General features: G+C 40.2%; 1 protein-coding gene across 1 annotated transcript; it reads left to right on the top strand.

Annotated features, from left to right (window-relative positions):
* Positions 1-13,401: 13,401 nt before the first annotated feature.
* LOC120540531 lies at positions 13,402-14,578 on the top strand. The gene is made up of 2 exons (XM_039771370.1): positions 13,402-13,935; positions 14,185-14,578. The coding sequence occupies exons 1-2, from the start codon at positions 13,445-13,447 to the stop codon at positions 14,576-14,578; spliced, it is 885 nt and encodes a 294-aa protein (XP_039627304.1). The 5' UTR covers positions 13,402-13,444.
* The last annotated feature ends 425 nt before the right edge of the window (positions 14,579-15,003 follow it).

Genomic DNA, 15,003 nt, shown 5'->3' with positions numbered 1-15,003 from the left:
TTGAAATATTTAGTTGTTTTTAAAAGCTTTTAATTCTGATGCTTTAATCAATTTTAATACAGACTGTTCAAAAAAGGATAACAAAAACAAAAAACAAAAGAATATTTTATTTAAGGTCAAAATTTAATTTTTTAAATATTGGATTGTTTTTTTCTTAGTCTGATCGCATTTTTTATAAAATTGAAAACCAGTTATGGTCTTACATTTATTTGTAAATGAAGTCCATCGCCTGTCCTTCTCCATGAAAACCTCCGTCACTTTTTTGTAAAAGTCCTTCCTTTAGTTTTAAAAACCTTAATCTTCCATTTTGGCGGTCAGTCGGAACAAAAAAATAAATAAATGGGCCGCTGCAGTGCACTTGACTTTCTGATATCGCTAACTTATTGGCGCCTAGAGCATCTGCGTAGAAAAACAGCAGCAATGATCACATGTCGTGCTCACATGCGCCCCCTTCAGTGCGACATGGAACTGTCTGCCTCACCTTGTGCATTTTCACTGTGGTTTTATATCCGATCATCAAGACTAAATATGTCACACACATTCATTAAAGATATTAGCCAGACGGTGGACAATCAGGGTGTATAATAAACGTGTCTGCAAACATTATATTGGCGACATACAGAAAAAACAGCAACAGGTATGTGCCAATTGCATGCATGAACCCCGTGTGTGAGGGAGAGTGCAGTTCACGATGAGGAGAGGCGCGTCGCTGCCACACCTCGCGCTTCTCCCTTGTATTTCAACAGGAAATGAGCCAAAGCAGTGATATTGACTATAAAAATGATCAAAATTATTGGACTCAAACAGAAAACAAATTTATAGCGTAGACCAGTGGACACATTTATTTTATGCTATCATTATTAGTTTTTCTTTTTACTTTACCTGCCTCCCCTGACCACATGTCCCTGTTCTGTACATAAAAAGCAAAAGGCCCAAAGGACAGGATACAGGGCTGGTGAGAGCCATGTGGACAGTTTGGATGCAAAACAGTTGTTTCTGCAACAGTGTAAATATTTTCTGAAAAGTTTTAATTGCATGATGTTTCTTGTTAATCATACTTTTCTAAAAATCACATATTTGTCACATACAATCTATTCCCATTTGTCTGCTAACCCTTTGTACCTGACCAGCTACTAGTTTGAAAACAATTCATATTTTGCAGGGTACCAGAAAGCAGCTTCACTGTGGTGCAGGATGATGTAGCATTGAGAACAATAAGATTTAAATTATGGGCACAGAAATGTAAATACAAGGTCATTTTTTGTCACTCACTGTTGAAGGCGTGATAGGGCTTCTGTCATGGACGTAGCTCCATCACATGCTGTCTCTTGTATCACAGACAGCATTAATCAATAAATAATGGAATACTTCTGCACTGCCTCGAGTACAGTCCTCTAACTTAATGAAATACTTAATGCTCTCTCACTTTTATAAACATACCTTAAAGATTGGAAGAATTTATCTATCCTGGCAAAGTCAATCATGCAGTCAATAATATCTATTTGAAAAACAAAATCTATACTAATAAGAAGCAAAGCCCTCACTCACTCACTCACTGACTCACTGACTGACTCACTGACTCATCGCTAATTCTTCAACTTCCCGTGTAGGTAGAAGGCTGAAATTTGGCAGGCTCATTCCTTACAGCTTACTTACAAAAGCTGGGTAGGTTTCATTTCGAAATTCTATGCGTAATGGTCATAACTGGAACCTATTTTTTTGTCCATATACTGTAATAGACTTCTGCTCGATGGCCGTGGGAGGCGGAGTTACGTAATTTAGTAATTTAGTGTCTGCCCATATAAGGCCTTCCATCAGCGGCAATCCAATAGAAACACTGCTGCTAAATATTCACGGGTGAAAGACTGTGCTTTTATGCAGAGGAAGATGAGATGGTCAGGGTGGTGTTTGGCACAAACTCAGCGAAACTGCGAGAGAAACTTTTAAGTGCCAGGTCTTAGCTAACATTAAATACAGCCGTGGACATGGCACGAGATGGCACCAGCACAGCTGGGAACCTTCGATGCATGTGCACCGAGCGGCTCACGTGAACTGATGCAGTGCACAGACATAAAGCAACAGTTCCAAAGAGTGCTGAACAAAAACTGAATTACACAATTGAGAAGGCAGCAAAAAAATATGAAGCGTGTTACACATACAAGCATATTCATAACATCAGCTACTGCGGAAACAAAGCACACGTTGGAAAAAGTCAATGTCCTGCTAAAGGAAGACAGTGTAAAACAAAACCCGTGCATGCAGTGTGTTACGTCTCAGATAAAGAGGAAGACGAGCTGTTTATTGATGCATTAAGAAACGAATCGATGAATGAAACCTGTTATCTTTACAACGATTGACAAACACTGAATGTAACTTGAACACAACACATCCTACAAATACGAACCTGATTGAAAGAAATAATGATATTTAAATCCTTGATGACAGCAACACTCATAACACTCACAAAACAATTACTGTATATTGACAATCATGTTACTTTATTTTTAAAATGTTCCCTTTTCTTTTTCATAACTTCTTTAACACACTACTTCTACGCATGCGAAGCGCGGGTATATATATATATATATGTATATATACCCCGATCTACATACTCTCAAATAGACAAACCACATGCCGTGGCGCAATGGAAGAGGCTTTGCCTCTAGCGCAGACGTCCAAGGTTTGATTCCCGAGAGGGGGTGTACTGAGTATGTACGCCTGATGACCCCAAAATTAGGGCGAAACACGTGCCACGTACTCTTTGCATTATTTCACAGTAAAACTATTTCAATATATATATATATACATATATATATACACACACATACATATATATCACCGCTTCCTGATTCATTTTACCCTTGGTTTGAGACGAATGAAAAAACATGCGGTTAACGCAGAAAGACATATCACCAATTGAAGCTTTATGAATAATCTATCTATCTATCTATCTATATCTATCTATCTATCTAATGGATACTTTATTCGTCATCAATGATTGTTTTGGTAAAGCCATATTTAGCGTAATCATTAGATGAACGGTAAAAAATTAAGTGCGAGGGGAGGGTGACTTATTGAGGCACGCAGGCGAAACCACAATAGCACGCTGGCTCGATGTAGTGCGCGTCAACTCGATCTGAATTGTGCGATCACTTTCGAAAAAATATATCTTTTCAAGTTCTATTTAGTCGACACAAATATCTTTGGTTGGAATGTAAGGCGAATTTACTCTTTACATTTTTATGGTGAAGAAAAATTTATGCAATGATGCCTACATTTAACTTACATTCCTACCAAAGATATTTCTGTCGACTAAATAAAAATTCCTTCTATTTAAAATTTAAATAGACTTGAACAGATACGATAGTTCATAATATCCACGCAGACTTGCATGTAAGAGCGGGAGTCATCCGTTTTAACAAGCAGCGTATTGCACTGATACGAAATAGCCTGCCCATTTAATTATTTAGGAATGGATAAATAAATTAAGATTTTGTACAAATAATGTTTTTAATTTTTCTTCCTTGATATATATATAAGGGCGGCACGGTGGCGCAGTGGTAGCGCTGCTGCCTCGCAGTTAGGAGACCCGGGTTCGCTTCCTGGGTCCTCCCTGCGTGGAGTTTGCTTCGCTTCCTGGGTCCTCCCTGCGTGGAGTTTGCATGTTCTCCCCGTGTCTGCGTGGGTTTCTTCCGGGCGCTCTGGTTTCCTCCCACAGTCCAAAGACATGCTGGTTAGGTGGATTGGTGATTCTAAATTGGCCCTAGTGTGTGTTTGTGTGTGTGTCCTGCGGTGGGTTGGCACCCTACCCAGGATTGGTTCCTGCCTTGTGCCCTGTGTTGGCTGGGATTGGCTCCAGCAGACCCCCGTGACCCTGTGTTTGGATTCAGCGGGTTAGAAAATGGATGGATGGATGTGTGTTGTGGAGCCGACCTGAACACAGACAGGCAGACATGTTGTATTCAACCACCACACATTTTTATTTACAATTATTTACAATATAAGTGTCACCCAGACACTAAATAAAGTCAGTGCACAAACCCCAACACAGTCCTGGCCACTCAATGCCTTTGTTCGGGCCGCTTCCACACTCTCTCTCGTGCCTCATCCGTCTTCCACCCGACTCCAGCCTCGAATGAAGGGAGATGCCCCCTTTTATTCTCTCCCGGATGAGCTCCTGGTGGCTCCCGGCATTCCCTTGTTGGCCACGCCCCAGCGTGGCGGAAGTGCTGAGGGAACAGGTCCCCAAGGCATTGGGGCGTCTCCTGGCGGTGACCACGGGCCCCTGCAGGGTGGGGCTTCCATGCCCTTACCCCGTGGCCCCCAAAGCAACCAGGAAGGTGGCCTCCACGTGATCCAGGGTTGTCGCAGACCCATATGCGGTCCCTCATGGTGTCCCGGCCGGGTCGTTGGCCCTGGCATCCCTGACAGAGTGTATATATTTATATGTAGTGTGAAAGCTTGCCCGGACACACACAGATGGACAAAATATTGTTCATCACCACACACTGTTTATTTACAATATTTACAATTTGCTCACTGCGGTGGGTTGGCACCCTGCCCTGGATTGGTTCCTGCCTTGTGCCCTGTGTTAGCTGGGATTGGCTCCTGCAGACCCCCGTGACCCTGTATTCGGATTCAGCGGGTTAGACAATGGATGGATGGATGGACAATTTGCTCACGTGCACCCCCAGTGCCTCTTGCACCGATTCCCCCAAAGTCCAGGGCTCACAGTCCTTGTGCCTTTCCTCTGGCCGCCTCCAGTCCTCTCTCCAGCTCTGCCAACTACCTCCCGACATCCACCAATGACTAGAGGGAGGCGGCCCCACTTATGGGAACCCGGATGGGCTCCAGCTGCTTCCCGGCAATTAGACTTGGCGACACCCCTGTGTGGCAGAAGTGCCGGCTGCGCACCCGGAAGCCATCCGGGTGTCCCCTGTCATCTTCCCCAGGAAGTGCCTGGCTCCCGGGATAAATAGGCACTGGGGCGCCTGCCTGGCGGTGGCCATGGGTCCCTACAGGGCTGGGCTTCTAAGCCCCCTACCCGAGGCCTCCTGCATAACCAGGACGGACGCCCCCTCTCGGTCTGGAGGAGGCACACGCCCTCCTCTGGTCCTCCAAGGCGGAGCCAGGCCGGGGACCACACGGGATAAACCGGCATCGGGGCGCCGCCTGGCGGTGGCCACGGGTCCCTACAGGGCTGGGCTTCCAAGCCCTCTACCCGCGGCCCCCAACATAACCAGGATGGACGCCCCCTCGCGGTCTGGAGGAGGCAGCCCGGCCGGGGACCACAGTAGATATGTATGTATATGTATATATATGTTTATATATGTGTGTGTATGTATATATACAGTATATGTATTTGTGTGTATATATGAGTGTGTATGTATGTATGTGTGTATATGTAGATATGTATATATATATGTTGTCACACACGTGCGCTTGGGAAGCAGTCAACAAGTCCTAAGGTGAGCAATGTAACAATTGATGGGGTTTTTTTTCATTGTAATAATGCCTCTCTCTCTCTGACCTTATAGAACCAAAGAAGACAATTAAAACAACTACTCACAACATAAACAATAATCCTGAGAATGGGACAGCTATTACTCCATCATTCACAACACTTCCATCTTATGTCCCATATAAAAGCCATCATTACACAGCAGTTGTTGTCGAATGTTTTGATGTTTTTTCATCTATTTTTTGACCAACTTTTGCTTCAAGCAATATACGGGGCCATTCCCCAATACTTTTTGAGTTGTTACTCGACTAATTTATTACAATGTATATATGTATATATATGTGGATGTATGTGTATATATGTAGATATGTATGTATATGTATATATATGTTTATATATGTGTGTGTATGTATATATATACAGTATATATATTTGTGTGTATATATGAGTTTAATTGTAATTTAACTTAATCCTGATACTCTGTATGTTCAATTTATCATAACAACTATTCATGGTGGCTCTAAAATCAGTACTGACCCCTACTCTCTTTTCTGTTTCTTTTTCCGGTTTCTTTGTGGTGGTGGCCTGCGCCACCTCCACCTACTCAAAGCTTCATGATGCTCCAACAATGATGGACGGATTAAAAGGAAGAAGTCTATGTGACCATCATCATCATCAAGCCCTTCCGTGAGAACCCTAAACCCAAAGAGGACTGTTTCATTTATGTTAGGTAGAATGCCCAGAGGGGACTGGGCGGTCTCATGGTCTGGAATCCCTACAGATTTTATTTTTTCTCCAGCCGTCTGGAGTTTTTTTGTTTTTTCTGTCCCCCCTGGCCATTGAACCTTACTCTTATTTGATGTTAATGTTGATTTATTTTTTATAATTATGTCTTTCATTTTTCTATTCTTTAATATGTAAAGCACTTTGAGCTACTGTTTGTATGAAAATGTGCTATATAAATAAATGTTGTTGTTTATATATGTGTGTGTATGTATATATATATGTATTTGTGTGTGTATGTATGTACTGTATGTGTGTATGTATATGTATGTGTGTATATATATATGTATTTATATGTATACAGTATATGTATATATATGTAGATGTATGTGTATATATGTATATATATATGTATGTATATATGTGTGTGTGTGTATTTTGCTAGTCCTTAATAATTAGCAAAGTTTCACTGACCACAGAGGATTTTTGCACATTTTGAGGTAACACACACATACACTTGTTGCTGTATCTTAAACAAACCTGGTGCTTCATGACCTGTTTGTATTTTGTAGCTTGAAAAGTTTGAGAAAGTTGACCTGATCTGCCATGTGTTCCTTGAAAGTCAGATGTTTCGCTAAAAAGAGGGTAACATCAAGTAGTTTTTTTAGGAGTTTTGGCTTACTTTTGACGGCTCACCTTTCTGCTTCCAGAAGCCCTGCAATGGCAGTTTTCTCTTTTGTGATTAGAATGGCTGGGTTGCTCACAGCTAGCACCACCTTCTTGAACCTGGGACATCAATAGCTATAGACCAAGATTGACTTGGCACTGAGAACACTTAACAAAGTAACAGGTGGATCAAAAGTGTACAGTGCATTTTATTCAACAGCAGAGTGTTCAAAACAAAGTGCAGTGCAGTTTTTATAAATAAACAATCCAACCATAAAAGCAGAGGTTAAATCAGCAATAAATAATCCAAATACAGGTTAAAATTCAAACTGATAAAATTGGACTTTTCTCTTTTCCAAGCCATGGTAAAATCCCTGAAATTTCTCAGCCCCAGCTCACCTAATAGGTGTGATCGGGCAGAAGCTGAGGCACCAAAATGTGCACTCAACCTTATAAAAACTAATTTGCACCCCTGTCACCTCAGCAGGTCACCACTGAGGTATCCCAAGTCCATCTTCATCATCTCCTCACCTCTCTCAGGCATGCACGGGATGATCTCCAGAGTCCATTGGGCGTTCTTGCTCTCTGGGTGCACAACAGGAGTGACTCTACCCTGTGAGCTTCATCCACTCATACCTACAAGGCCAACTACTGACTGCCAAGCCTACATGCTACTCTCATTCTCACACTCTCACTCTTACTCTCACTTTGCTCTCTGATCCTTACACCTCCCCAGTCATGCACCCCACGTCTCTCTTACAGTGCCGATGTGGAACAGCTGTGCTGATCACTTTGATTAGCAAGCAATCAGCTCACCTTCCCCCCGAACACCCCTCAGTCATAAAGCAGGTGTTGGTGAGGCCAGCAGGAGGTGCTTACCCTGTCGTCTGAGTGTTGGTCCCAATGCCCCAGTAAACTGATAAGGACACTGTCCTGTAAAATATATGCTGTCCTTTGGATGAGATGTAAAATCAAGGTCCTGACTCTATGTGGTCATAACAGATCCCTGTTAGTAATTCTGGGTCCCTAATCCTCACCTGTCTCTTACCCCTTTACTACCTAACAGCTAATGTGTGGTAAGGGTATTGGTGCAAACTGGCTGCTGTTGCATCATCTAAGTGGATGCTGCATATTAGTGGTGGTTGAAGTAGCTTCCTACTCACTATGTAAAGTACTATATAAATGTAAAGAATTATTAGTTTTGTTTGACTGCTTGTTCAAAGTTAACTTTGCCCTCACTGTCCGATTGACTATTATCATCTGGTGTGACAGAAGTACAAATTCTTTTCAAAAGAAAGCACTTTGTGACAGTTTCTGTCTTTCTTCAATCTGTCATGCATTTTGCTGCTCCTGATCTGGAACATCTCCTGTATGTTCCACAAGACAAAGTTATGAAATCTCTAACAAACTGAAAAACAGTCCATTTTAGAGAGAAAATAGAGGAAGACTAAATTATTTTGCAATAACAAACAAATGAACTGTTGTTAATTAAAGGATTTACACAGTAAATGCTTCTAGTAAGTAATGATTACCTTTATCTGTGGGTGCACAAAGCTGCCTGGTGTTTTATCGACTTCTTGCTGATTTTGCCGGAAAAAGATCCAAAGTTTTGTAGGTTTGATAATAGTGACATACAATGGTTTACATGTATTATAGCAGCCATGAGCACAAAACAGCAGAGGGAGTACATGTACAAGCCTTTGTTGATTTTACTTTTTCAATCTGACAGGTGCACTTAAAGCCCAGGAATGCTGTGTGTGTACATTTTGATCTTACGGTACTCACATTATAGTTAGCATGCAACAATAAATGTCCTTGTCAGTATGGGTGACAAATTTCCACAATAAAATATCATTTAAATGTGTTTTCTTTAACACGGAATTTCATTTACATTTACATATATTTTAAGCATCCCCAATTCATAATTATGTAACTAGATTTTCCTGTAAATCAAGTCAAGTGGATTTATTCTCATGTAGTTCAAACACAGAATTGCAGCACACAGTGGCATGAAATAATGTTCACCAGGACAGCAGTGTAAAAGTCACTTTAACACTGGCCAATTGCAAGACAAGTAAAAAATTACACTATACAATAAATAAATAGATAAATAAAAACATTACGACAACAACTAAAAATAAATCAACAGCAGTAGCAAATGTAACTCATATAATAAAACTACTAGGAGATGATCTGATGGCAGACGGGGCAGCATAGAGTTTAGAGTCCAGACAGCTGAGGCCTAGAAGCTGTTTCAGAACCTGACAGACCTAGTTTGGAAGCTACAGTAACTTCTACCAGATGGAAGTGGGATGAAGAGACAGCTGCAAGAGTGGAAGCGGTCCTCCACAATTCTGTAGACATCTTGGTGAAGATGTCTTTAGTGAAGGGCAGAGAAGTCCTAGTGATCTTATCTGCTGTGTGCACTATCCACTGTAGGACCTTGTGGTCAGAGACACTGCAGTTTCCCAAGCCAGAATGTGATGTGGTCTGAATGCTCTGGATGGTACCCCAGTAGAGTGTGGTGAGAAAGGTGGGGAGGTAGGCATGCCTTCCTCAACTACTGAAGGAAGTGGAAATGCTGCTGTGCCTTCTTCGTTATGGAGTTAGTGTTAAGTAAAGCTTTGGTACTGTTGACCAGTTTGACAACAGATCCCTCAATGTGCAATAGGTTGTGGACACCATCTCTTTTATCTTATCCATATTAAGAGACAGATTGCTGCACTTGCACCAGTCCATCAATCGTCATATCTCCATTCTCTAAGCTGACTTATCCCCATTGCTATTGAGACCCAAGGGGGGTTTTGCTGTGAGAAAATGTTACATTTTTTCTCATGAGTGTTTGGGGATTAATAACCACAACAACAACAACATTTATTTATATAGCACATTTTCATACAAGTGGTGTAGCTCAAAGTGCTTTACAAGATGAGGAAAGACAAGTTTATATGAAACAAAAATAAGATTAGGCAATACTAAATAACAAAGAATCAAGTAAGGTGCAATGGCCAAAACGACAGAAAAAACAAAAAAACTCAAGGTGGGCTGGAGGGGCTTCAAGGCCATGAGACGGGCGAGTCCCCACTGAGCATTCTACCTAACATAAATGATCTAAATCAATCATCACGGTTTTCAGGCTTCACGTGGAAGAATTTGATGATGATGGTCATGTGGACATCTGGCTTTCAATCCGTCAATGTAGGGAATGCATGGTGTCTGATCAGGTGGTGGTTGTGGTGCAGATTGCCACCACAGAAAAAACGGAAGAAGAACAGCAGAGAAAAGTAGGTATTAGTACAGATTACAGAGCCTTGATGAAAATAATCCAATGCACATATATTTTAACAGGGATACACTAAAATATAGCTATGAGAAAACCATTTTAAAATAATGGGTTTTCAGCAGTTTTTTAAAATGCTACACTGTATTAGCCCGGCGAATTTCTATCAGTAAATTCCATATTTTAGTAGAGGGCAGCCTCACAACTTCTTTTAAGTTTGGTACCTGGATTTATAAGTAGACCCTCATTCAAAGATCTAAGGTTACGATTTGGAGTGTAAGGTAACAGACATTCTAAAATATAGGACAGTGAGACTATTTAAGGCTTTGTAAACTATTAACAGTATTTTAAAGATAATCCTGAATAGCATGGGAAAGCAATGTAATGACATCAAAACTGGAGAGATGTGCTCAGATTTTCTTTTCCTAGTTAAGATTCTAGCAGCCGCATTCTGCACTTGTTTCAATTGATTGATGTCATTCTTGGGTAGTCCTGAGAAGATTGTGTTACAGTAATCTAGTTGACTGAAAATAAAAGAGTGAACTAATTTTTCAGCATCTTACAAAGTTATAAGGTATCTAATTTTGCTATATTCTTTAAGTGAAAAAATGTTGTCTTGGTAATTTGGTTAATATGTGATTGAAAATTTAGATCAGAGTCAATAATTACCCCTAAATTCTTTACCTCTGTCTTGACTTTTAAGCCTAATGGATCAAGTTTATTTCTAATACCCTCACTACTGTATATCCGTTTTTACCAATAACTAGGATTTCTGTTTTCTCCTTATTTAGTTTGAGAAAATTACTACTCAGCCATTCAGAAACACAAGTAAGACATTTGGTCAGTGAACCAAGAGAGTCTGGGTTATCAGGCGCTATTGATAAACAGAGTTGGGTGTGATCAGCGTAGCTGCGGAAGCTCACGCTATGCCTTGAGGTAATTTGACCTAATGGTAACATGTAGATCAAAAAGAGCAGCGGACCGTTCATCAGTCAGGTGATAATGTAGCTTCGACACGAGCTTTGGTACACTCTTTTCAATGCAGTGTGCTTCATTAAAGAAATACAAGTTTCAAAGGCTCTGTGTCAAACCTCCCATCCCTACTTTTATCTTTATCATGTAGTATCACTTCTTTAATACTTATAATTTTATTTTTCCTTATTTTAAGAGACTGCATTCCTTGTAAATTTCCACATATGAGTTGTAAAAACTGATTCTCTTATGGCAGTTTTTCCCCCCAGTAAAAGATTCTGTCTGACCCCAAGAATTATAATTAGATATGTGAGACATTCATAATCTTGACTAAAAAGCTCAGTATAAATAAATTCATTTTTGAAATCCCTGGATAAAATTGTAGTCAAATATACAGTATTTTCATGGAAACATTCCTAGCATGTTTAATTATTTGAGACAAAATGGGATTTGATCCAGCTGTCATTCTGTTAGAAAGCTGAAGACAACTCCTGATCAGAAGACACTATTTCTTGTATGTACACCATTATAAGGTGGAGGTTGCATCTTTCTGCTAATGCTTATCTGTAATAGAAATGATTCACTCTGTCATGAAAACTCTTAAAGACGAGTCATTCTGAATGCTGGTGTCTTCAACCAGACAGCTTTGGATGGAATGGACTTCTAATGTCATGTTTAATTTGTGAACACATCTAGCTGAACCTGTGGTACTCAAGTTTTGAGGCCTTTAAATGTACGTGTGGTACATCTAGACAGGTTTCACCATCTTACTGCCACCTACAAGGTATGTGTATAATTAATAGAGTATAGTCTGAAGAAACACACACTCAGTGCCTACAAAGAAGCCTATTTATGCCATAGAGAAGCTATTAGATGACAGAATCATTGTTACAATTAGTTGCTAATAGGAGGCACACTTGACATTTCTGGTGAGGAAAGTTCTGGTTATTTGGAAATACACTTTGTGACTGTGGGCCGTTATCTCATGGCCATATTATCTATCATGTGGGAACTCTAATATAACCATAAATGCACTGTTAACATTTCTTTCTGAAGAACATTGCTGTAATATTTAGATCCAAAGCATGTTGAATTTAGAAGCACTAAGAAACTGCACTGCATGGTGGTGTTAGTTTCTAGAATGCTCAAGCATTTATGAGGCTTCTGAAGAAGATGACTAAAAAGAAAAAACTAGAGATTCTGCTTTTGGAATATGTATATTACAGCAACATAAAGGAAAACATAGTCCATAAATGCTGCAAAAGGCTGGTAAAACACATTAAAATGTTAAATAAATGTCAGAGGCCAAGTTACAATGCAAGATTATTTCATGCTCATTTCTCAGTTTATTGCTCAAATGCATGTTAAGCTTTCACTCACACAAAATACCCTCAAAGTCCAGTGCCTGGGTTTGCTTTGAAGCCCTCAAACTCCAAACTGAGTTATATGTAGTTTATTAAGGACCAAATCTGTTAAAATGAAATGGCAATATGAACACCTATTCTATTCAGCATCTTTCTCAACAAATGCGATTAACTGGAAGATACCAAATGCTTTTGGAATACTTGAGTAATGAGATATGTCATCCAGCAGAGACACAGGAGACGAGTATAGGTGGGAAGGGTAGGTAGCTGAGAGAGAGAACTACTGAAGTCTGATGAAGTACATGAAGGACATGCATTTATGACTGCGTCATATGAATATTACTAACTGTACTTTACTGGGCCAGCACAGACTACAACAATTCTATCTTCTTCCCCTGTGTATGATATGTTGTTTTATACTTGCTGCTTTTATGTTGTGTTTTGATTGCTTTGTAAAGTGGAATAATGTTTTTCATGGTAAATGCTAGATATAGTCACTTTTCAATTTAATTTTTCTCTTCCAGGTAGTCCAAGGCATTAATAAATTATAAAAAATTTTCTGGGAAAACTTTATTTTTTTTTTTTACTTTAAGTAAAATAGCATTAATTACAGTTTTTCTCGATTGGTTTGGCTCATTTCCTGAAACCGAGATGACATTCTCAAAATAACATGGACAAATCTCCAAACCACCTTGCAATTGTTCACAACAGAATGTCATTTTTCATTGGTTTAATCAAATTGCAAATGCTTTAGTACATGTCTCAAGTGACTCTGTGCTTCTTTTCAAATGATTATGTACAAGTAGCTACATTTAGCACAATTTCCAAATAAATAGATCTTGCCGATCTAAACTGATTAGTTGATTTTTCAGTGAAATGGTCACTCACTCCAAAACATATCAGCATGGTTTCATTGTGTAAGTCATCATATGCACAATTGTCTGTTCAACTGTCAAAATTAGTCAAAGATATAATACCATGAAAGAATATCTTGGAACATTTGATAAAGTTATGACAGTACTTGACAATCAATCAGGTGAAATTAGAACTAACGAAGGAGCAGTTTCCCACATCTCAGATGACCAATCAAACAGGTTGTTCAGATACCTGACAGGTGTTGTCTATGATTATGACTGCTGCCAAAAGTATATAGACAGAGCTTGGCGCGGGGCCAGTTTCATTTGCAGTGTGAACATGGAAGCACCTCGCCAAGTACAACAGCAACTTCCTGCTCGAGGAAGAGGAGGAAGAAGAAGAGGAAGAGGAGGAGTGAGAATGCGTGGAGGAATAGGGGGAAGAGGCCGAGGAGCACGGAGGCACCATGATGTCCCAGATGAAATCCGGGCCACCCTTATTGACCACGTCATAAACCATCGCCTCACAATGGCAGAGGCAGGTCGCCAAGTGCAGCCTAATGTGCCTCGGTCGACAGTCTCCTCCATCATCCAAACCTTTCGCAGGGAAAACAGGTACAGAACTATGCTATTGAACTATTCAGTGTTGGTGTGTGTGTAGGCCTAGAGTACTGTAATATCGTCATGTGATGTTATATGATACTATAAAAATGACAAAGACAAAAATGGAGAAAATACTGTGAATAGTATTCCAGTCACTGTGCAGTGCATCACACTTCTAGTACCATAAGACAGCAGTACAATTACATTGGTAACTCATTTTGTAACAAATTTACAGTGTTGACCTTTGACTTGTATGTCTAGGATTGGACGACAGCCTCAAGTGGGTGGCAGAAGAAAACTTCTAAATGAACAACAAGAACAAGAAATATGCAACATGGTCATTGCAAATAATGCCATCACACTGAGACAGATTCGTAATGCAATCCTGCTAGACAATGTAATGTTCCAAAATATAAACTCTATCAGCATCTCCACAATAGACCGGGTATTGAAGAAACATCAGATGACCATGAAACAGATTTACAGGGTACCATTTGAGAGAAACTCTGACAGAGTGAAAGGGCTGCGGTACCAGTATGTGCATGTAAGTCAACTACTGGTTGTCTATCATTGTAACACTATTACAGTAAGACATGGTTACCACTGTTTTTGTTTTGCGTTATCCTTTTCACCTTCAGAATCCAGCTTTGTGTGACTAGAGCATTTTTCCTAGAAATTGTCTTCAGTTTCCCACTCCCTGTTTGTACAGTACTTTAGATCCTCCCTGCAGTATCTGTCTCTACTTGACTGATTAGATTTATTTCTATTCTATTGTAGAGAATTATGGCATTAGAAGGCAACGAAACCCCTCACATCCTAGTGTTCGTTGATGAAGCTGGCTTCAACCTGGCCAAAGGTCGAAGGCGTGGCCGTAACATCATTGGCCACCGAGCCACTGTGGATGTCCCAGGCCAGCGAGGAGCAAATATAACAATGTGTGCCGCTATATCAGAAAGAGGTGTGGCCACACACATTCCCAGTTTAGGGCCCTACAATACACAAAAGCTCCTCAATTTTTTGGACCACCTTTATACTGATCTGATCCCAGAAAATGAGAGAGGTGTAGAAGGACCTCAGCTA

Source organism: Polypterus senegalus, chromosome 12 (assembly GCF_016835505.1).
Source record: "Polypterus senegalus isolate Bchr_013 chromosome 12, ASM1683550v1, whole genome shotgun sequence".
NCBI lineage: Eukaryota > Metazoa > Chordata > Cladistia > Polypteriformes > Polypteridae > Polypterus > Polypterus senegalus.
This window is presented reverse-complemented; position numbering and strand designations above follow the sequence as displayed.